Source organism: Manis pentadactyla, chromosome 3 (genome assembly GCF_030020395.1).
Source record: "Manis pentadactyla isolate mManPen7 chromosome 3, mManPen7.hap1, whole genome shotgun sequence".
Taxonomy (NCBI): domain Eukaryota; kingdom Metazoa; phylum Chordata; class Mammalia; order Pholidota; family Manidae; genus Manis; species Manis pentadactyla.
The window spans coordinates 154187358-154212307 of NC_080021.1; the positions used below are offsets into that span (position 1 = coordinate 154187358).

At 39.3% G+C, this 24950-nt stretch overlaps 1 protein-coding gene across 5 annotated transcripts in view; it reads right to left on the minus strand.

Moving 5' to 3' along the window:
* PIP5K1B (phosphatidylinositol-4-phosphate 5-kinase type 1 beta) overlaps nt 1-24950 on the minus strand; it is a 385124-nt gene that overhangs the window by 183407 nt on the left and 176767 nt on the right. For all 5 annotated transcript variants that reach the window (XM_057498597.1, XM_057498594.1, XM_057498595.1 and 2 more), the window contains 2 exons: nt 10360-10477; nt 2088-2240 (listed from right to left, as the gene is read on the minus strand). In XM_057498597.1, the coding sequence (XP_057354580.1) occupies nt 2088-2240; nt 10360-10477 (271 nt within the window). The remainder of the gene's footprint in view (nt 1-2087; nt 2241-10359; nt 10478-24950) is intronic.

Below are 24950 nucleotides of genomic sequence, written 5' to 3' on the forward strand. Positions count from 1 at the left end.
TCGATACTTGTCTTTCTCCACCTGGCTTATTTCACTGAGCATAAAACCCTCTAGCTCCATCTGTGTTGTTGCAAATGGTGGTAGGATTTGTTTTCTTCTTAAGGCTGAATGATATTCCATAGTGTGTATGTACCACCTCTTTATCCATTCATCTCCTGGTGGACACGTAGGTTGCTTTTCTTCTTGTATTCAAAGAGCCACTGCTAGAAATTCTAGCAAATATATCAGAAAGGACAATTTATGGAGTACATCCTAATTTTTTCTATTATTTTCTGTGAAAGGGCCCTTGCTCTTCTCCACAAGATATTATGTGAACTCTTGGGGACAAATAAATGTATAATATGTGTGTTCACTTACTTAGTTGTTAGGTTAAAAACGTCCCTGCGCATTTAAAGAATTTTAGTTACAAGAAGATGTTGAATTTTGAGTGCCTTAGTTTATTCTCAATGTCTTTGTGGATACCACATGATGTTCACATTTTTTTTGTGAATGGCATGAACTATGTTGTTATACTAGCTTATGTGATTGGGATAAAACTGCTTATTCAGCTAAATTTAAAATTTTTATTTAATTTTAATTAATTTAAATTTAATAGCAACATATGGCTAAATGGACATATGTTGGACAATGTGGTTCTAGAACAAAAGAGAAGTCTAAGGTCAGAACTGTAGAAGTTCAAGATTTATTCACTTAGCAGGTTAGCAAAGAGTGCAATGTCAGCTTTATCCCAATTCTACATTATTAAAAATGTGTGTTTGAACAGAATACTTCTGAAAGTAAATTCACCAAATATGTATCTCTGAGAAAAGAATTAGTTGGCTGCATTTTTTCTTTTTTGTATTTTCTATTTTCTCTAATGTAAAGTAGACAATTTGCTCTAAAAAAAATACCTTCCAGCTTCATAAAAGGATGAAAACCTTTTAAAATCTGTGGCTGCCATCCACTAATATTTTTATTTTCATTTGTGACTCCTCTATTTATACATGGGATTAATTTACAGCATTTAATGTTGTCTCTCTAGCAGATTTTTGAATAATATTTTTTACATACAAATGAGCTGTGTGTCATCCAATCAATTTTGTTTTGAAACAAAGATGATGGTTATCATCTCTTTCAGCAACTGAATGGCAGAACTGAGGCTTCTGAGATCCAAACTTTTTCCAACAGCATTCCAATCACAGAAAATTAATAACTGCTATGAAAGTCCAAAGAAACCAGAGGTATGAAAATGACATTGCCCTTAGGAGAAGTTTTATTTTTTAAAAAATTGGACTAAATATCTGGTAAGTCCACCTGGCTCAATTACTGTTTGTCTATAAAATATTACATGAAAGGTGACTTTCACATTACAATATTTAACCTATGAAGTCCTAAATTCTGAAGCATAGTGGCTGAGAATGGCTAACATTGAATACAAGCTGGTATAGAGTGCAGGGGTTAAAATGTGGTCCCTGGAGCCCTACTGCTTGTGTTGAGTCCCAGCTCTGCAGCTCAGGAGCTGAATAGCCCCTGGCAAGTCACTCCATTTATCTTTGTCTCAATTACCATATCTATTAAATGGCAACATGGCAATGATTACGGCATGCAAGGTTGCTGTGAGGAATAAATGAGTTAATGTGTGCAAAAGACTTACAGCTGTGTTTAACACAAGCTTAGCACTCAATGAATCCTAACCATTCATATCACTACTATGCTCTGGTTGCAAAGAGTCTTAGAATGCATTTCTTCCTTTATCCTACATCCTGTATCCCTTCTTTATCACAATCATCAGGTAAGACAGGTATTTCTCAGCTTTTAAAGACCAATGCCAACTGTGACATTGCTTACATGGTCAGTTAGTTGATGGCTGAGTTGGGATTTGAACCTAGACCGTGTCAGTGAAAAACCATGCTCTGCCACTCACTTCTACTTTACTTCTTAAAATCTATTCAATGAATGTTGTAGGATGACCTAAATGCAAAACGAAACTCAACGAAGAGAAAGAAACATGCCTAAGAATCACTGAAACAAACAAACAGGAAAAAAAAAACTGTTGAAGAAAGTAATCAACCCTTGAGTAGGAGCTTTTGTTACGTGCAGTTACTTACCATATAATAGCCTGGCAGTAGCTTCTGAAGGAACTCAGCTTCTTTGTGCTGAACTGTTTTGATGATAAATTCATCATCACTGGTCACAAAAAACAAGGATCCACTGGCTCCGGGATTGGACAGCTCTATTAGAGGTTCACTGCAGATGGAATACTACAAGGGTAAATAAACAAACATTTAAAAATACATTTAATGTACATGAGGCTTCCAAGGAGGAAAATCACAGTATTATGTAACCTGACCATTTTGAAATAGGAAGATCTCTCCATGAGCTTCAAAAGGAGGCTCCAGGTAATATTGAGAAGGCTCTTTATGATATTTCTAAAAATGTCATTGATCCATATATCTTAATAATTCTATGATGGGAAACAGACATACTCTTCCACCCCCTAGTGCCATATGATAGAATCAAGAATCACCATATCTGTCCAACGAAAGAACTCAGTACTGGTGACTGAGGTACTTTTGTTCCTCCAAGTGCCCATAAAATAAGAACCGAAGGTTTGATTTACACTGTGTTTTTGGCCCTTGAACACCAACACTTACCCTCTTCTCACTATTTATTCCCCTGATGGATATCATTCACTCTTGGTTTCAACAAGGACATAACTTTAACACCTGAATCTCCAGCCCAGATCCATTTTTAAGGCTCCAGATCTGTATGCCTAAATTTTTAATAATTATTTCTGTTTGTTATCCCACAAGCAATTCACCTGTAACAAGTTCAAAATGAAATTCATCGCAGGGCTATGGTTAGCCTGTATGATGCCTTGGTAGTAACTAGAAAGAGGTGCCTCCCTTTCCTGGCAGATGTAGCTCTGAGACAGACACAAGTTTGATGAATGGAAGAAGGGCTGGATTCCAGTCTACACTTCTTCACCGTATCCACATATTCTTGGACAGTGCACTTTCTACACAACCTTACAGGGCGACTCTAGATCATTTTCTTCCCACTGCGCCCCTCCCACCCTCCCATCTATCCTCTCATCTTCTCTCTTTTCCCTAGCTCAGACAATGGAAACTTTGTTCCCTTTGTTCCCCAAACCAGAACCTTGGGCATCATCTTTGATGTCTTGCATTTCTTCACCTTCCATACCCAGACTAGTGATTGTACCTGCCCCCATCATGCCATCTCTTTTGTCAGTACCTCAAGTTCAGTGGTTCCATAATTTCATGCCTTGATTACTATGGTAAACTCCACCTGGTCTCAACTATCCACTCATAACCCCTCCAGCGCATTCTGCACTAGGAAACCAGGGATCTCTCTAAAACGCAAATCTGATCATGTCCTTCCAAGCCTTTACATCTTTTAATAGTTTCCACTGTCTAGATGGAAGATAATATGCACCCAGTTTCCTAACACAGCTTTCAAGGCCATAAATGGCCCAGCCCTGTCCTTCAGCCTTCTCTCATCACCTCTTTCCTTAAACTCCAGCCCCAGCAATAGAAAGCCACCTCCCATTTTCCCAAATGCACCACACACTCCTGACTACTGGGCTTTTGCACTTTCCTCTAGTGGAAACAACCTCCCTTCTACCTTTACCTAGTGGATTACCACTCCTTTATGTGTTTATTCAACATTTAAAAAATATCTATTGAGCATCTGTAATGTCTCTCGCGAGCTTATGCCCTAGTAGGAGAAACAGTGAACAAGCAGGTAAATAAATTCTCCATCAGAATGTGGTAAGTGCTAGCCAGAAAAATGAAGAATGGAAAGAGGGGCAGAGAACCAGCCATGAGTGAGGACTTGGTCGAAATAAATTTTATGCAGGGTGATCACTGGAAACCTCAATGGGAAAGTGGCATAGGAGCAGAGGGCTGTGGATATCTAGGGAAGGGCATTTCAGGCAGAGGGAAGTGCAAAGGTCCTGAGACACCTAGAAAGTTCAAGGCACAGCAAGGAGGCCAGAGGCCAGAGTAGAGTGAGCAAGGAGGAGAACAGAAAGGGATAAGTCAGAAGGGGCAGGTGGGCCTGACCAGGGCATGTCAGGACGAGGGACTTTTCTTTAAGGGAGCTGGAAGCTCCTGGAGGGTCTGGGGCAGAGGACCACTTGTCTGCTATGTTGAGAGCTCACTGTAGGTTCTCCATGGGGAAGCTGCAGGCAGCACAGTGAGGAGGATCTTACAGTGACTTTGGCATCAGCTGGACATTGCTTTGTCCCGGAAAACTCTTGCTGACCCTGGGAGTCTAGATCACTGCTTCCTGGCACTGTATGTTCTCATCACAGAAGTTACTGCACAATACCTTAGTTGCCTATTTATTATTCCAAGTTCCCATTAGACTGTAGAGCTCTATGAGGGCAACATTATAAGTATCTTATGCTGTGATACAGCTTAGGACCTGTGCCCTGCACACAGTAGGCACTCAATAAATTTTTGTCAAAGAAATAACTGAACTCTACCAACAACTGAAGGGCTATAAATCTCACCAAAAATGCCAAAAAAACAGCAGAGAAGTCAATTTTTGGTTATTTAGCTCAATGTTAACTAATCATCCTCATTATTGACTAGAGAAATGCTGGTGGCAGAGAAAAAGGTAAGGAAGCCAATGTGTGAGATCAGACCAGCCCTCGTGAGGGGGAAAAAAAAGGGATTTAAAGAACTGAACCCTGAGGATGGAGGCATCTGAAAACACCTGGGCTGAACATTCCCCAAAGCTTTTCATCTGGGCTTGTGAACATTTAAATCCTCTTCATAGAAAAATTTGGGAGGAGTGGAGAAAGAGGAGGAGGCAAGGAAGGAGGGAGGGAGAAGGGAGAGAAACTGGGGGAAAAATGATCAAAAGGCAGCTTTTAGGTGACCTTTTACATTATCTTGCTTTGGCAGCACCATGGATAAAGGAAGCAAAGTTCTCCAAGGAAAGAAAAAGCAAGTGTTTGCATCTTTCCTAAAAGTCACTGGCAAAATTACATCTACCTCCTCCTCTTTCCTCTAGCCTCACTTCTTGATGCTCTTGCTAAGCAGCACAGAACCTCAGCCCTTATGGATGAGTTCAGGGAAACAAAAAAAGCCATGAGGCTGCACACACAGGATGCAAAAAAAGCCCAGAGAAAGCAGAGGGTGCTTTCCCTGCCGTGTGTGCAGTGTCCACGCGGAAGGGTGATGAGTGGGAAGGGCCTGGGGCCTGGAGTCAACTGACATTTCTAAAACTGTGGCTCTGCCACTGGCTACTTATGTGCCTTTGAGAAGTAACAGCATCTTGGAGTCTATGGCACCTCATTTCTAAAATAACGATAATAATATGCACATGAAAATGGCCTTAAGGCTTTACAGCAGATGCATTGGAAACCCTGGGCAAAAAGTGACGACTCAGTTGCTGCCACTACTCTTTTCCATTATGAGAGCACATGCAGGGGAGTGAGGCACACAAACTGCAAACGCACACTCTCCAGGCAGTGGAGGAGGCCAGCGTGCCTGGGGATGTGCTGAGGGATTCAGCCCAACTCCAGCGACCAGAGGACTCCCAGAGATACATGGAGACATGCTTAGTGAAGCAAGAAAAAAGGCAGGTCTTTTGTACGATTATGGATTTGAGGCTCTGGAAAATAAAGGTGACCCCAAGCTCTCATAAAGAATGAAGGCAGACCCCAGACTCCAGGAAATCTGATTCTTTGTTCCAGGGGCTTGAATTCCTAGCACAGAACTGTCTCATGGATAGGAGGAAATGTTGTGAAAGTACAAAACCAACAACAAATGCAGAAATTACAGGCTGCAAATGGAGAAATTAGGGGGTGATTCAGGAAGAACTGTCAAGAGAAAATGGGATTCAGACCTGAACATCTGCTCCCAGTTAAAGCCTCAAATTCTCTAAGCAGTGACATAATATGGAGAGCATTTCATTGGTTACTTCATTGCAAATACTCCTTTATTAAGTAATTTATAAATTAATATGAATGGAAAAATAAACTATCCTGATGTATTTTAGTAAGCGTTTGCGGGTCACTGCTAGCATAGCGGTAATCTGGCATCATGATACTGAACAGTATCCTCTATATCATGATCCTCTATAGTTCTGTGGTTTCTTACCCTACAACTCCTTGTTACCACTTTCTCTTCTAAGCAACCTTCTCTGCAATATTGCCTTTAAAGAGCAAATAAAGAGGAGAGATGGGAACATTTTAATTAGCCACAATCAACAAGCTTCCCCATGCTTGCCTGGGTTGTATGCACCTTCCAGGCACTGCCGTCCGTGCAGTTGCTTCAGTGTGCGCATTCTTTCTTTCCCTCTCCTGCAGGGCCCCCCTGCTATGCCCATTGGAAAGAATGCAAAGTACAACCCAGTTGGGCCCTGCCAAGGCACATGAACAATGTAAGCCTGTGTGGTGTGATGGAGACAATTTTTGCTGCAGTTTCTTCCCCTTGATAATAAATATACACCCTGCTCTTTCTTATTGGTGCTGGTGAACCTGAAAAGACATATAAATCACCCTGGATTTTGGAATAATTGGGCACCTGGTGGAAAAGGAAATGAACCACGGGCTCGCTGCCCAAGCAGAAATGGGAAAAAATGCTCTGGGCCCCTTGGCCTTCCCTTGGGAGTCATTTATTTGGGAACAAATAAGGAAGCAGGCATGTCTGCACCGCTGTGCATGCTTGGAGAAGCACCTTCACTGAGCTGCCTCACAATACAAATTATGCGTGTTTCAACATGTAACTTGTAATCAGCATGCACATGGTGAATTTTAATGGTACTGAGAATGTAAACAGAATAATTCAGGCTGAAATCCAGATGCAAAAGCACAAACCTAAGTAGAAATATGTGTATATCACAGGAATCTACTATTAAACCTGTCTATAGAGGTACTGTACTGATTGCTGTCTAACGTTACTCCCTCCCCTACTTAGATCAGTATATTTCACAAATACAGGTTTAAAGAGCCCCATTTTGATAGATGCTAGGAGGTACTTTGTGATTTGCACTGTATCTTTTTTTTCTTCACACAGCTGTTGAAGGGATGTCTTATTTCATTTCTCTGTGCTTTACTTGGGCTTACCTCTTCCAGAATGTGCTTTGTAAGGGGTGTTGGACCTCTGTGGCTGCATTCTTCAGAATGGATAGTTACAGTTCACAGTCTGATGGGCTAGGAATTGGATAACTTGGGACCACATTTAATGAGAGGTCTGAGACTCAGTGGGTTTGGAAGCATGAGGCCAGCTGGTGAAGGGAAAAGAGCAGGGGGAAGGACTGGAGACCACTGTCTGGTTTGAGCTTGTCCCAACGAATGTGGGTAACCTTGGGCACCGTCCTCCCTGACCCCAGCTTCAGGTTTCTCATCTACAATGAGCTGTTGGGCTAAAAAAGCCTCTGTGGGTTAAACCTGACTCTGAAGCAAAATGCATATTGCTAAAAACCCTTTCCTCATCTATTACCCTCCAGATCACTGTGGTTTGGAGGTGAGCTTCTAGAAATTCCAAGACTTACTGGGGAGCTCTTTCAGTCCTGGGCTGTTCCCAGTGAGTGTCCCAATGCAGGGCAGGCAGGTGGCCGGGCTGCTGGAGATCTGACAGCCGTGTTTAGCTAGAGGACCATTGGGCCTTTTTCTATTTCCTGCAGATCCTAGAGTTGGGTCCAGTTACTCAACTGTGTGTATGCTTGATAAGGGAGGTGGAAAAATGGAATCAAACAAAGTACAGTCACCTGACTGGTTCTATCTCCACCCACCCATTTTATCAGGGCAAATTTCAAGCATACATATAAATAAAGAGAATTGTGTAATGAACATCATGTGTCTATCTTTCAGCTCAACTATGATCAACTCATGCCAATCTTGTTTCCTTCGCACCCCCAATCACTCCCCTCCCCACTTCCCTCAGACTCTTTTGAAGCAAATCCCAGGCATCCAATCATCTCATCTGTAGATACTTTAGTATATGTTTCTAAAAGACAAGGACCCTTTTTTTAAAACAGAACCACAATATCATTATTCCACTAAAAAAATAAAAGAATTCCTCAATGTTGTCAACTATCTAGTCAATCTCTGCATTTCACCAATTGCCTATAATTTGAAAAAAGAAAGACCTGTTTATTTGAATTATCTAGCCTTGTCCTTCTATTATGCCTGATCAAAACCTTGCCCTCTTGTCATCTCGTCCATCCAAAGTCCTTCTAAACATTTAGAGCTTTTGCATTAATTGCATTTTTAATGCATTTGCACCTTTGGGCTAACAGAATCCTAACACTGCCCTCCGCTCCCCGAACATCTTTCCCTTCTTTTCTACCTACTCAAATCCCTTGTAGTTTTTAATTAACCATACCATGACCAGTAAGAAGCCCTCCTAATCAATCCAATAGAGAGAAAACCTCAAGCATTTATTGTTTTGCTTCATTTTATGTACCACTTAAGTAAATAGAGTAGGTTGTCTGCCCATGTAAATCAGTAAAATCAATAATTCTTCCAACTGTATCTGAGTTCTCTGTCTTGGGCTTATTTATAATTTTCTGCATATCTCTGTGATTATTAGCACAGTATTTTAGTTACAATAGGTGTTCATAGTACCCGATGATCAATCAATTTACTTTTTGCCAGGTACTCAAAGGAGGACTTGTGCTCTGAGAAGCCATTGGCTTAGTCTCCTGTGTTCTTTTGTAAATATTCTAACAATTGTGAAAGTAACTCTTCTAGCTTAAAGGCTTATTAGGAAACTGTGTAAACCATGTGAGTTGTTTCTCAGAAAAAAAGGCCTTCCACAAAGAAAGCGATTTTTTGAGGAAAATATGGTGAAAGTACAGGTTTCCCAGACTGCAGGTCAATGGCCACCAGAGGGCTAAAGAGAGACTACTTGCGGGGAAGGGCAGCCAGGCAGAACCTCCCAGTACAGACTGGATCTGTGTTTGGAAATGAGTCTATAGCACCTCCTTGGCTGGCAGAAGCTAAAGGAAAATACTCAGAGGGGGAATCCATTAATTTCTAGTGTGTGGCAGAAGATGAGAGAATTATCTCCTTTCAATAATACAGTATTAGGACCCCGTTGGGTTCCCCAGACATGTTACCTGAATGACAGTGATTATAGAATGACCAGAATCCAGAGAATCGTCTTTGATACACACCCACCCATACATACCCCAGCTGTGTGTGTGTGTGTACTGGAGTGGTTGGGAAGGCAGGGTTGGTAGTCCGGGTAGAGGCATCTGATATCCCAATAAAACCGACACGTGAGGCAGAAAGCTACATTTGAGAGCCGCAAGATGTGCAGGGACTTTGTACTCGGTTCTCACTGCTCTACAAAGACATATTAATGCACCTCGAGGAGTCAGGATTTACCATGTAACCAGGCCAAAGTCACATGATTTTCTTAGGGCCAACTAAAGAAGAGGGTCATTCATGGGTTTTCATCAGCACAGAACAGAATCAGCTTTGAATTTACTTATTTATATCTTTCCCAAATTATAAGACACAGTTTAAATAGTCTGCTGTAAGTACCAAATATTGCTATATTTTCTCTGCAATGCATTATTCCAAGATCTGGCTCAAGTCTTATTAAAATATTCTTATTCTTATTATGTGGAATGGGGTAGACAATAAATATTTGATGGCATCCTTCCTACATCTTCTCGAAAACCAATTCTAAAGAGCCCCAGGGTGTGAAGAGTGATCAGATTATGAAATAAACCATTTTCCTTTTAAAGAAGACAGGAAGTTGCTGGCTCCTTGAACAGGAAAAAGGTAAAAATCTGAGATCACATCAGTCTACCTCACAAAAAGCCTGTTGTGTTTGTACTTGCTGCATGCCAGAAGGCAAATGGACAGAGAAGACAGGTCTAAGGATAAAATATGCCTTTGTACCTAATAAAAATACATTTTAAGAGAACCTGTATGAAGAGATGCAGAGAACAAAACTACCCAGCTTCTTTAAAATGGTCTTCAAATTGTAGGTCAAGGTGAAAACGGTTGTGGACCAAGGCAGGTTTGAGATGAATGGTATAAATAATTAAAACAGAAAGGCTTCCAAATGGAATCCAATCAGTAAAATTCACAGGAGTATTTAGAACTAATTATAATATATCTGTTAGAATAATTATCTAAAATAGCAACCAATACCACGGCTATTTAAATATCAATTGCCTTAGCAGATTTTGTAGCTACTAGTTAAATGCTGCAGCATCAAGTCGCATTTCCTGAAGCTAAATTTATAATCATTATAAAATCTGGAACTTTTACTATGCTACAGAGTCTTATAAAGTAAGAGAAACAACCCACTTGTCACTGTTGCTATGAGACAAATGTTTATATCACACATTTCTGAAGAAGGGAGGAAAATGACAGGTTCTTACCAAGTAATCATCAGGCTTGATACCAAAGAGTTCTCTGAAGTACCGGAATGCTAGTGGAGCATATGTCTTAAATCTGAAGTCTGGGTAGTGATGTGCTGGGGTCAGATTGCTCCCTTCGCTGCAGTTAAAGTATTTTTTAAAAAAGAGGGAAAGAGAAAGCATTAGCAAAGACAATTTTGACTTCAAATTCTAGCTCTCTTGATCCTGAGTCAATTTCCCCTTTACAAAATATACCCTGGTAGTGGGTCTTTCTAAGCTCATGTGACAAAGGCCAATGGCCATCAGGTAAAAACAGATGCTCACTCAGCAAGAGTTAGCAGGCCTTTCCTGCCAATCGCAGCGTGTCTTCAGCCTGAGAATTCTTTAGCCTCCCCCTGTGCCTCCTCCTTCCTGGGAAAATCACTCCATCTTCCCCAGTGAAACCACAGTTAAAATGCTTTAGGAGCCAGGGCTGAGTGCATGGAGCAATTTCAAAAATGCATGTTTTTGGCCATGAATTTTGAATACTGGACAAATGGTTTAAACTAGGAACAAGTCAAATAATTTTTAAAATGTCTCACCAGTAGAGAGAAACACCATGCTGGAAATAGATGAGCCTGAATCTGAACTCTTTCTTACATCCATATTTACAAGAAAAGATACATTAAATATTTTAGGGATTTTACAACCTGATTTCCATTCCCAAGCATATCATTAATTTTTTCCTCTTCTGGGTTCATCTTTGAAAATTTTTGTGCAATATTTATGATGTATAAAGAAATAAACCAGTGAATACTCATGAATTCAAAATGTTGCTTAAGAAAGAAAATATTATCCATATAGTTGACTCACCTGTGCTTCTTACTGATCATACCCCCTCCTACTCCTTAAAGTATCCACTAGCCTGAATTTTTATTTTTATCACTCATTTTACTCTTTGACTACATATTAATAATATAGTTCACATGATAACAGGTGAGTCATCTAATGTAGACCTACTTAAATTTCCACTGTGAAAAAATCAGAATGATTTTATATGGACATTCAAGATCTTGTACTATATTCTAGGTGAGACACTGAGACTTGGTGCAAATTTATCTTAGTCTGCTTTTCATTGACACTGCACAAATAAGACTATGCCAACAAAAATGCTTTCAGCATGCAACAAACATCTGGGATCTAGTACCATTTAAGTTTGTTGAGGTCATTCAGATTTTTGTATTAGTACCTGGCACACAGTAGAAACTCGCTAAGTATTTTCTGGGTGAAAGAATGAATTTTATGGGGACAGTAGCACAGCATGAAGAATATAGTCAATGATTCTGTAACATCTTACTACATTGATAGATAGTAGCCACATTAGAGGGGTGAGGATTTAATAATATGGGTAACTGTTGAACCACCGTGTTGTGTATTTGAAACCAACATAAGATTGTATATCAATGATACTTAAATAAAAAAAAATTAAAAAGAATGAATATTCAAGATATTGCTAATACAGTAAAGTTGATTCTTACATGAAGCTTAGGTTCACAAGTCAACATGTAAGGTCAAATCACCATAGTCAAAAATCATTCTTGAGAACTCTTTAGGAAATTCTCTAGACCCAGTACAGCCAGTTTTGCCTCCTGCATGGTCACAAGCAACCATTTCTTTTGGTAAGTTTCAGAGGAAGCAGTTATCGTGTGTTCTTAGGGGCCAACATGATGTAATAAATCTTATCATTAAAGGCTAGGATTACGAGGCAGCAGCAAGACATGCACTTCAGCAGAGTGACATAAGAAATGAGACAGCCTGGGACATGAGCAGCTATTTCCATCTCAGCCTTGTTGTATGGAATGGCCCACAAATCACCTGCTCATTTCAATGATTATTGTTTTCCTAAGCAAGTATAGATTATTATTCATAATGCATGAATGATGTCCAGCTACTGCATCCAAACATTTCCTCATTGCATACTTCGGGACTTACAAAGGGACATGCATTCAGTTATAGGTCCTATGGGGTTGTCAAAAGGAACAATTCTGGAACTTAATATGACATGCAGTTTTTGAAAATGTGGGCTATGTAGAAATAAGGGGTAAAATTAAAGAGGCTCAAAGTGATCTCTGACATCTTTCCTCACTTTCCCAAGCAATTAAAAGTACTCACAAGGCCTTGAGTTCTGAGGCTGGCTGCTTTCAGTGGCTAAGAGTGGTGCCAATTTCATATTTCTCCCTCTCTCTTTTCTCCTTCCTATCCCATGCAATCAAACTAATTCATTCCATTAGGGCAGATTACCTTCAACATTCAGTCAGATAAAACATCCATGCTCCACTTACATGGAGTTTTTCTTTAGATGTTTTTTTTCCAGCTGTTTCATAATATTTAATAGTATAAACACTGAATGCCTGTTTAACCAAAAATGATGCTATATATTAAGAAGACAGGAGAGAAAGTGGAAATCACTGCTTGTCTAAATTTATATAATGTCTAAAGCTGAAGAGTAGAGTTTGTAAGAGCATTAGATACTCTCCAGAGAATAACTGTCCAACTAAAAGAGTACATAGCCTTGTCCCTCTAGGTTATAACACATATATTTGTCCCCTTTCCAAAACAGAATGACACATACAAATTCTTTTTGCTGGATTAGGTGGGGTTCCAGTCGTTAACAATAAATAGAAGCTCATTCTTTCATGTTACCCAAATCATTTTTCCTATATTTTTAACTGAAATGTGTTCTTCCTTCATTTAAAAAAATATTTTGGTATCACTCATATACAATCACATGAGAGCAACATTATGGTTACTAGACTCCCCTCATTATCAAGCCCCCCCACATACTCCATTACAGTCACTGTCCAGCAGCATAGTAAGATGCTATAGAGTAACTACATGTCTTCTCTGTGCTATACTGCCTTCCCCATTCGCCCCCTTATGTTATATGTACTAATCCCAATGCCCCTTATTCCCCTTCTCCCTCCTTTCCTACCCACCCTCCCCAGTCCCTTTCCCTTTGGTAACTGTTAGTCCATTCTTGGGTTCTGTGAGTCTGCGGCTGTTTTGTTCCTTCAGTTTTTGCTTTGTTCTTATACTCCACAGATGAGTGAAATCATTAGATACTTGTCTTTCACTGCCTGGCTTATTTTACTGAGCATAATACCCTCTAGCTCCATCCATGTTGTTGCAAATGGTAGGATTTGTTTTCTTCTTATGGCTGAATATTATTTCATTTTGTATATGTGCCACATCTTTATCCATTAATCTACTAATGGACACTTAGGTTGTTTACACTTTTTGGCTACTGTAAATAGTGCTGCGATAAACATAGGGGTGCATATGTCTTTTTGAATCTGGGCTGCTGCATTCTTAGGGTAAATTCCTAGGATTGCAATTCCTTGGTCAAATGGTATTTCTATTTTTAGTTTTTTGAGGAACCTCCGTATTGCTTTCCACAATGGTTGAACTAGCTTACATTCCCATCAGCAGTGTAGGAGGGTTCCCCTTTCTCCACATCCTCGCCAGCATCTGTTGTTCTTAGTCTTTTTAATGCTGGCTGTCCTAACTTGTGTGAGGTTTTAGCTCATTGTGGTTTTAATTTGCATTTTCCTGATGATTAGTGATGTGGAGCATCTTTTCATGTGTCTGTTGGCCATCTGAATTTCTTCTTTGGAGAATTGTCTCTTCATATTCTCCACCCATTTTTTAATTGGGTTATTTGATTTTTGGGTGTTGAGGTGTGAGAGTTCTTTATATATTTTGGCTGTCAACCCCTTGTCAGATACATCATTTACAAATATATTCTCCCATACTGTAGGATGTCTTATTGTTCTGTTGATGGTGTCCTTTGCCATACAGAAGCTTTTTAGTTTGATGTACTCCCATGTGTTCATTTTTGCTTTTGTTTCCTTTGCTCAAGGAGATGCACTCAGGAAAAAGTTGCTCATGTTTATATTCAAGAGATTTTTACCTATGTTGTCTTCTAAGAGTTTTCTGGTTTCATGACTTACATTCAGGTCTTTGATCCATTTCGAGTTTACTTTTGTATTGGGGTTAAACAATAATCCAGTTTCATTCTCTTGCATGTGGGTGTCCTGTTAGGCCAACACCAGTTGTTGAAGAGGCTGTCATTTTCCCATTGTATGTGTATAGCTCCTTTATCAAATATTAATTGATCATATATGCTTGAGTTTATATCTGGGCTCCCTAGTCTGTTCCATTGGTCAATGGGTCTGTTTTTGTGCCAGTACCAAATTGTCTTGATTACTGTGGCTTTGCTGTAAAGCTTGAAGTTGGGGAGCGTAATCCCCCCAGCTTTATTCTTCCTTCTCAGGATTGCTTTGGCTATTCGGGGTCTTTTTTGGTTCCATATGAATTTTAGAATGTTTTGCTCTAGTTCATTGAAGAATGCTGTTGGTATTTTGATAGGAATTGCATTAAATCTGTAGATTGATTTAGGCAGATGGACATTTTAACAATATTAATCCTTCCTATTTATGAGCACAGGATGTGTTTCCATTTATTGGTATCTTCTTTAATTTCTCACATGAGTGTCTTGTAGTTTTCAAAGTATAGGTCTTTCACTTCCTTGATTAGGTTTATTCCTAGATATTTTATTCTTTTTGATGCAATTGTGGATGGAATTGTTTTCCTGATTTCTCTTTTTGCTAGTCCTTTGTTAGTGTATAGGAATGCAGCAGATTTCTGTGTATTAATTTTGTATCCTGCAACTTTGCTGAATTCAGATATTAGATCTAGTAGTTTTGGAGTGGATTCTTTAGGGTTTTTAAAGTACAATATCATGCCATCTTCAAACAGCGACAGTTTAACTTCTTCCTTACCAATCTGGATGCTCTTTATTTATTTGTGTTGTTTAATTGCTGTGGTGAGGACCTTCTGAACTATGTTGAATAAAAGTGGAGAGAGTGGGCATCCTTGTCTTGTTTCCGATCTTAAAGGAAAGGCTTTCAGCTTCTCGCTGTTAAGTATGATGTCTGCTGTGAGTTTCTCATATACGGTCTTTATTATGTTGAGGTACTTTCCCTCTATATCCATTTTGTTGAGAGTATTTATCATGAATGGATGTTGAATTTTGTCAAAAGCTTTTTCAGTATCTATGGAGATGATCATGCATTTTTTATCCTTTTTGTTGATGTGGTGGATGATGTTGATGGATTTTCTAATATTGTACCATCCTTGCATCCCTGAAATAAATCCTATTTGATCATGGTGGATGATCTTTTTGATATATTTTTGAATTCAGTTTGCTAATTTTTTGTTGAGTATTTTTGCATTTATGTTCATCAGGGATATTGGTATGTAGTTTTCTTTTTTTGTGGTGTCTTTGCCTAGTTTTGGTATTAGAGTGATGCTGGCCTCATAGAATGAGTTTGGGAGTATTCCCTCCTCTTCTACTTTTGGAAAACTTTAATGAGGATGGGTATTAGGTCTTCACTAAATGTTTGATAAAATTCAGCGGTGAAGCCATCTGGTCCAGGTGTTTTGTTCTTAGGTAGGTTTTTGATTACCCATTCAATTTTGTTGCTGGTAATTGGTCAGTTCAGATTTTCTGTTTCTTTCTGGGTCCATCTTGGAAGGTTGTATTTTTCTAGAAAGTTGTCCATTTCTTCTTGGTTATCCAGTTTGTTAGCATATAATTTTTCATTGTATTCTCTAATAATTCTTTGTATTTCTGTGGTGTCCATAGTGATTTTTTCTTTTCTCATTTCTGATTCTGTTTATGTGTGTAGACTCCCTTTTTTTCTTGATAAGTCTGGCTAGGGTTATACCTATTTTGTTTATTTTCTTGAAGAACCAGCTATTGCTTTCATTGATTCTATTGTTTTATTCTACTCGATTTTATCTATTTCTGCTCTAATCTTTATTATGTCCCTCCCTCTACTGACTTTGGGCCTCATTTGTTCTTCTTTTACTAGTTTTGTGAATTGTGAGTTTAGACTGTTCATATGAGATTGTTCTTCTTTCCTGAGGTAGGCCTGTTTTGCAATATATTTCCCTCTTAGGATAGCCTTCACTGCATCCCACAGATTTTGCAGAGTTGAATTATTGTTGTCATTTGTCTCCATATATTGCTTGATCTCTGTTTTTATTTGGTCACTGATCCATTGGTTATTTAGGAGCATGTTGTGAAGCCTCCATGTGTTTGTGGGATTTTTCATTTTCTTGGTGTAATTTATTTCTAGTTTCATACCTTTGTGATCTGAGAAGCTGGTTGGTACAATTTCAATATTTTTTAATTTACTGAGGTTCTTTTTGTGGCCTAGTAAATGATCTATTCTTGAAAATGTTCCATGTGCACTTGAGAAGAATGTGCATCCTGTTGCTTTTGGATGGAGTGTTCTGTCGATGTCCATTAGGTTCATCTGTTCTAATATGTTGTTCAGTGCCTCTGTCTCCTTACATATTTTCTGGCTGGTTGCTCTTTCCTTTGGAGTGAGTGGTGTGTTGAAGTCTCCTAAAATGAATGCATTGCATTGCATTTCCTCCTTTATTTCTGTTACTATTTGTTTCACATATGTAGGTGATCCTGCGTCATGTGTATAGTTATTTACAATAGTTAAAACTCTTGTTAGACTGATCCCTTTATCATTATGTAATGTCCTTCTTTGTCTTGTTACTTTCTTTGTTTTGAAGTCTGTCTTGTCTGATACAAGTACTGCAACTCCTGCTTTTTTCTCCCTATTAGTTGCATGAAATATCTTTTTCCATCCCTTTACTTTCAGTTTGTGTATGTCTTTGGGTTTGAAGTGAGTCTCTTGTAGGTAGCATATAGACAGGTCTTGTTTTTTTAATCCACTCAGTCACTCTACGTCTTTTGATTGGTACATTCATACCTTTTACATTTAGGGTGATTATTGAAAGATATGTACTTATTACCACTGTAGGCTTTAGATTCGTGGTTACCAAATGTTCAAGGGTAATTCCCTTACTATCTAACAGTCTAATTTATCTCACTTAATATGTTATTACAAACACATCCTAAAGGTTCTTTTTTTTCCCTCCTTTTTCTTCCTCCTCCATTCTTTATATATTAGGTATCATATTCTGTACTCTTTCTCTATCCCTTGGTTGGCATTGGGGGTAGTTGATTTGATTTTTTTTTTTTTTTAAGTAATTATTTTTTATTGAAGGGTAGTTGACGCACAGTATTACATTACATTAGTTTCAAGTGTACAACACAGTGGTAGAACATTTATATACATAATTCTAGGTTCCAGCTGTCACCCTACCAAGCTGTTACAATATCTTGACTATATTCCTTATGCTATACATTACATCCCGGTTACTTATTTATTTTACCATTGGAAGTCTGTCCTTTCTTTTTTTTTTTTTTTTTTTTTTTTTTGTGAGGGCATCTCTCATATTTATTGATCAAATGGTTGCTAACGACAACAAAATTCTGTATAGGGGAGTCAATGCTCAATGCACAATCATTAATCCACCCCAAGCCCAATTTTCGTCAGTCTCCAATCTTCTGAGGCATAACAAACAAGTTCTTACATGTAGAACAAATTCTTACATAAAGAATAAGTTACATAGTGAACAGTACAAGGGCAGTCATCACAGAAACTTTCGGTTTTGCTCATGCATTATGAACTCTAAACAGTCAGTTCAAATATGAATACTCATTTGGTTTTTATACTTGATTTATATGTGGATACCACATTTCTCTCTATATTATTATTATTTTTAATAAAATGCTGAAGTGGTAGGCAGATACAAGATAAAGGTAGAAAACATAGTTTAGTGTTGTAAGAGAGAAAATGTAGATGATCAGGTGTGTGCCCGTAGACTATGTGTTAATCCAAGCCAGACCAGGGCAACAAAACATCCACGTATGCAGAAGATTTCTCTCAGAACAGGGGGGGTGAGGTTCTAAGCCTCACCTCTGTTGATCCCCAATTTCTCACCTGATGGCCCCCCTGCGACTGTGCCTGTCTTAGGTTGTTCCTCCCTTGAGGAATCTTACCCGTCTCTGGCTAACCAGTCATCTTCCGGGGCCATACAGGGAAATGTGAAGTTGGTAAGTGAGAGGGAAGCCTTATTGTTTGAAAAGGTTAGCTTTTTATTTCTTTGCCTATTTATGCCCTGTGGCTTCTATGCCCAGCATTTGTCTTGAGGTATCTTTACCACTTGGAGGAGTTATGATACTCGGTAAATTTGATATGAGGCACGAATTCTATTTAAGGGTTGTAATTAGGAAGGAAGAAGAAAAGCTATAGAAGTAGCAGACGGAAGAAAACATGGGAAGATTGATTATTTCTTTGACATATCTTCTTGTAGAGTAACTTCAGCATATATAGGTTTTAAGCTACTACTTAAATTGCACACACACATTAACATAATAGGAGTATAGTTACATAACCAAAGCATATCTGTAATTACCAGCCATCTCCAGTGAAACCAAGAAAACCATTAAGGCACCTTAGGCATTTGTGAAAACTTATCTATGATATGGTGGATATTGTCCAACTGAACTTGAACAGTCTGAGAGAAATCAGACAAATTAAAACAACCCATTCCTGGGGACTGTTCACATGCCATATGTTCTTTTAACAGTAAATAGTCTGTAGTTGTAAGAGTTTGGAGCGCTACAATTTGCACTTCTCCAAATTCTTGGTTGAGTTCCAACAGTATAGATCCAGTCAAATTTGTTGTTTTACTGTATGCACAGGCCAGCTTAGATATCTCCTTCCTCATTCCCATGGCAAGTCCAGGAACTGGTGGGATGAGTGCATCTACAGCTGTAGCAGTGCGTGGATCTTTGTTGGGGTTTTTTGATGATCATCTTCTGGCATGAGTCTTCCAGAGAGTGCAGATGTTGGAAGTTCTTTTTCATATCGTATCTTAGTTCATTTTCGGGGTAGCCCAATTAGGCTTTGATCCTCTGTATAAACACAAACAGACCCTTTGCCTACACTTTTATATGCCCTTTATACCCTTGTGTAGAACTCGTTGGAGGTTACCACACAGGAACTGCCCTTTTTTTTTTTTTTTTTTTGCTTTGTTTTTGGTATCACTAATCTACACTTACATGACGAATATTATGTTTACTAGGCTCTCCCCTATACCAGGTCTCCCCTATAAACCCCTTTACAGTCACTGTCCATCAGCATAGCAAAATGTTGTAGAATCACTACTTGCCTTCTCTGTGTTGTACAGCCCTCCCTTTTCTCCTACCCCCCCCATGCATGTTAATCTTAATACCCCCCTACTTCTCCCCCCCTTATCCCTCCCTACCCACCCATCCTCCCCAGTCCCTTTCCCTTTGGTACCTGTTAGTCCATTCTTGAGTTCTGTGATTCTGCTGCTGTTTTGTTCCTTCAGTTTTTCCTTTGTTCTTATATTCCACAGATAAGTGAAATCATTTGGTATTTCTCTTTCTCCGCTTGGCTTGTTTCACTGAGCATAATACCCTCCAGCTCCATCCATGTTGCTGCAAATGATTGGATTTGCCCTTTTCTTATGGCTGAGTAGTATTCCATTGTGTATATGTACCACATCTTCTTTATCCATTCATCTATTGATGGACATTTAGGTTGCTTCCAATTCTTGGCTATTGTAAATAGTGCTGCAATAAACATAGGGGTGCATCTGTCTTTCTCAAACTTGATTGCTGCGTTCTTAGGGTAAATTCCTAGGAGTGCAATTCCTGGGTCAAATGGTAAGTCTGTTTTGAGCATTTTGATATATCTCCATACTGCTTTCCACAATGGTTGAACTAGTTTACATTCCCACCAGCAGTGTAGGAGGGTTCCCCTTTCTCCACAGCCTCGCCAACTTTTGTTGTTGTTTGTCTTTTGGATGGCAGCCATCCTTACTGGTGTGAGGTGATACCTCATTGTAGTTTTAATTTGCATTTCTCTGATAATTAGTGATGTGGAGCATCTTTTCATGTGTCTGTTGGCCATCTGTATTTCTTTTTTGGAGAACTGTCTGTTCAGTTCCTCTGCCCATTTTTTAATTGGGTTATTTGTTTTTTGTTTGTTGAGGCGTGTGAGCTCCTTATATATTCTGGACGTCAAGCCTTTATCGGATGTGTCATTTTCAAATATATTCTCCCATACTGTAGGGATCCTTCTTGTTCTATTGATGGTGTCTTTTGCTGTACAGAAGCTTTTCACCTTAATATAGTCCCACTTACTCATTTTTGCTGTTGTTTTCCTTGCCCGGGGAGATATGTTCAAGAAGAGGTCACTCATGTTTATGTCTAAGAGGTTTTTGCCTATGTTTTCTTCCAAGAGTTTAATGGTTTCATGGCTTACATTCAGGTCTTTGATCCATTTTGAGTTTACTTTTGTATATGGGGTTAGACAATGGTCCAGTTTCATTCTCCTACATGTAGCTGTCCAGTTTTGCCAGCACCACCTGTTGAAGAGACTGTCATTTCGCCATTGTATGTCCATGGCTCCTTTATCAAATATTAATTGACCATATATGTCTGGGTTAATGTCTGGATTCTCTAGTCTGTTCCATTGGTCTGTGGCTCTGCTCTTGTGCCAGTACGAAATTGTCTTGATTACTATGGCTTTATAGTAGAGCTTGAAGTTGGGGAGTGAGATCCCCCCTACTTTATTCTTCTTTCTCAGGATTGCTTTGGCTATTCGGGGTCTTTGGTGTTTCCATATGAATTTTTGAATTATTTGTTCCAGTTCATTGAAGAATGTTGCTGGTAGTTTCATAGGGATTGCATCAAATCTGTATATTGCTTTGGGCAGGATGGCCATTTTAATGATATTAATTCTTCCTAGCCACGAGCATGGGATGAGTTTCCATCTGTTAGTGTCCCCTTTAATTTCTCTTAAGAGTGACTTGTAGTTTTCAGAGTATAAGTCTTTCACTTCTTTGGTTAGGTTTATTCCTAGGTATTTTATTTTCTTTGATGCAATTGTGAATGGAGTTGTTTTCCTGATTTCTCTTTCTGTTGGTTCATTGTTAGTATATAGGAAAGCCACAGATTTCTGTGTGTTGATTTTGTATCCTGCAACTTTGCTGTATTCCGATATCAGTTCTAGTAGTTTCGGAGTGGAGTCTTTAGGGTTTTTTATGTACAGTATCATGTCATCTGCAAATAGTGACAGTTTAACTTCTTCTTTACCAATCTGGATTCCTTGTATTCCTTTATTTTGTCTGATTGCCGTGGCTAGGACCTCCAGTACTATGTTAAATAACAGTGGAGAGAGTGGGCATCCCTGTCTAGTTCCCGATCTCAGAGGAAATGCTTTCAGCTTCTCGCTGTTCAATATAATGTTGGCTGTGGGTTTATGATAGATGGCCTTTATTATGTTGAGGTACTTGCCCTCTATTCCCATTTTGCTGAGAGTTTTTAACATGAATGGATGTTGAACTTTGTCAAATGCTTTTTCAGCATCTATGGAGATGATCATGTGGTTTTTGTCTTTCTTTTTGTTCATGTGGTGGATGATGTTGATGGACTTTCGAATGTTGTACCATCCTTGCATCCCTGGGATGAATCCCACTTGGTCATGGTGTATGATCATTTTGATGTATTTTTGAATTCGGTTTGCTAATATTTTGTTGAGTATTTTTGCATCTACGTTCATCAGGGATATTGGTCTGTAGTTTTCTTTTTTGGTGGGGTCTTTGCCTGGTTTTGGTATTAGGGTGATTTTAGCTTCATAGAATGAGTTTGGGAGTATCCCCTCCTCCTCTATTTTTTGGAAAACTTTAAGGAGAATGGGTATTATGTCTTCCCTGTATGTCTGATAAAATTCCAAGGTAAATCCATCTGGCCCGGGGGTTTTGTTCTTTGGTAGTTTTTTGATTACCGCTTCAATTCCGTTGCTGGTAATTGGTCTGTTTAGATTTTCTGTTTCTTCCTGGGTCAATCTTGGAAGGTTGTATTTTTCTAGGAAGTTGTCCATTTCTCCTAGGTTTCCCAGCTTGTTAGCATATAGGTTTTCATAGTATTCTCCAATAATTCTTTGCATTTCCGTGGGGTCCGTCGTGATTTTTCCTTTCTCGTTTCTGATACTGTTGATTTGTGTTGACTCTCTTTTCTTCTTAATAAGTCTGGCTAGAGGCTTATCTATTTTGTTTATTTTCTCGAAGAACCAGCTCTTGGTTTCATTGATTTTTGCTATTGTTTTATTCTTCTCAATTTTATTTATTTCTTCTCTGATCTTTATTATGTCCCTCCTTCTGCTGACCTTAGGCCTCATCTGTTCTTCTTTTTCCAATTTCGATAATTGTGACATTAGACCATTCATTTGGGATTGCTCTTCCTTTTTTAAATATGCTTGGATTGCTATATACTTTCCTCTTAAGACTGCTTTTGCTGTGTCCCACAGAAGTTGGGGCTTAGTGTTGTTGTTGTCATTTGTTTCCATATATTGCTGGATCTCCATTTTGATTTGGTCATTGATCCATTGATTATTTAGGAGCGTGTTGTTAAGCCTCCATGTGTTTGTGAGCCTCTTTGCTTTCTTTGTACAGTTTATTTCTAGTTTTATGCCTTTGTGGTCTGAAAAGTTGGTTGGTAGGATTTCAATCTTTTGGAATTTTCTGAGGCTCTTTTTGTGGCCTAGTATGTGGTCTATTCTGGAGAATGTTCCATGTGCACTTGAGAAGAATGTATATCCCGCTGCTTTTGGATGTAGAGTTCTATAGATGTCTATTAGGTCCATCTGCTCTACTGTGTTGTTCAGTGCTTCCGTGTCCTTACTTATTTTCTGCCCAGTGGATCTATCCTTTGGGGTGAGTGGTGTGTTGAAGTCTCCTAGAATGAATGCATTGCAGTCTATATCCCCCTTTAGTTCTGTTAGTATTTGTTTCACATATGCTGGTGCTCCTGTGTTGGGTGCATATATATTTATAATGGTTATATCCTCTTGTTGGACTGAGCCCTTTATCATTATGTAGTGTCCTTCTTTATCTCTTGTTACTTTCTTTGTTTTGAAGTCTATTTTGTCTGATATTAGTACTGCAACCCCTGCTTTCTTCTCACTGTTGTTTGCTTGAAATATGTTTTTCCATCCCTTGACTTTTAGTCTGTACATGTCTTTGGGTTTGAGGTGAGTTTCTTGTAAGCAGCATATAGATGGGTCTTGCTTTTTTATCCATTCTGTTACTCTGTGTCTTTTGATTGGTGCATTCAACCCATTAACATTTAGGGTGACTATTGAAAGATATGTACTTATTGCCATTGCAGACTTTAAATTCGTGGTTACCAAAGGTTCAAGGTTAGCCTCTTTAGTATCTTACTGCCTAACTTAGCTCGCTTATTGAGCTGTTATATACACTGTCTGGAGATTCTTTTCTTCTCTCCCTTCTTGTTCCTCCTCCTCGATTCTTCATATGTTGGGTGTTTTGTGCTGTGCTCTTTCTAGGAGTGCTCCCATCTAGAGCAGTCCCTGTAAGACGTTCTGTAGAGGTGGTTTGTGGAAAGCAAATTCCCTCAGCTTTTGTTTGTCTGGGAATTGTTTAATCCCACCATCATATTTGAATGATAGTCGTGCTGGATACAGTATCCTTGGTTCAAGGCCCTTCTGTTTCATTGTATTAAATATATCATGCCATTCTCTTCTGGCCTGTAGGGTTTCTGTTGAGAAATCTGACGTTAGCCTGATGGGTTTCCCTTTATAGGTGACCTTTTTCTCTCTAGCTGCCTTTAACACTCTTTCCTTGTCCTTGATCTTTGCCATTTTAATTATTATGTGTCTTGGTGTTGCCCTTCTTGGATCCTTTCTGTTGGGGGTTCTGTGTATTTCCGTGGTCTGTTTGATTACTTCCTCCCCCAGTGTGGGGAAGTTTTCAGCAATTATTTCTTCTAAGATACTTTCCATCTCTTTTCCTCTCTCTTCTTCTTCTGGGACCCCTATAATACGGATATTGTTCCTTTTGGATTGGTCACACAGTTCTCTTAATATTGTTTCATTCCTGGAGATCCTTTTGTCTCTCTCTATGTCAGCTTCTATGCGTTCCTGTTCTCTGATTTCAATTCCATCAATGGCCTCTTGCATTCTATCCATTCTGCTTATAAACCCTTCCAGAGTTTGTTTCATTTCTGCGATCTCCTTTCTGGCATCTGTGATCTCCTTCCGGACTTCATCCCATTTCTCTTGCGTATTTATCTGCATCTCTGTCAGCATATTTATGATTCTTATTTTGAATTCTTTTTCAGGGAGACTGGTTAGGTCTGTCTCCTTCTCTGGTGTTGTCTCTGTGATCTTTGTCTGCCTGTAGCTTTGCCTTTTCATGGTGATAGGAATAGTCTGCAGAACTGGGACGAGTGATGGCTGGAAGGACTTCCTTTCTTGTTGGTTTGTGGCCCTCCTCTCCTGGGAGAACAGCGGCCTCTAGTGGCTTGTGCTGCGCAGCTGCGCGCAGACAGGGTTTCTGCTTCCTGCCCGGCTGCTATGGAGTTAATCTCCGCTGTTGCTGTGGGCGTGGCCTGGCTCGGGCAGCTACTCCAAAATGGTGGAGTCGCGTTGGAGCAGGAGCGGCTGGGAGGCTATTTATCTCCGTAAGGGGCCTCCCTGCTCCCTGCAGCCCAGGGGTTAGGGTGCCCAGAGATCCCGGATTCCCTACCTCTGGATTAAGTGACCCGCCCTGCCCCTTTAAGACTTCCAAAAAGCACCCGCCAAAACAAA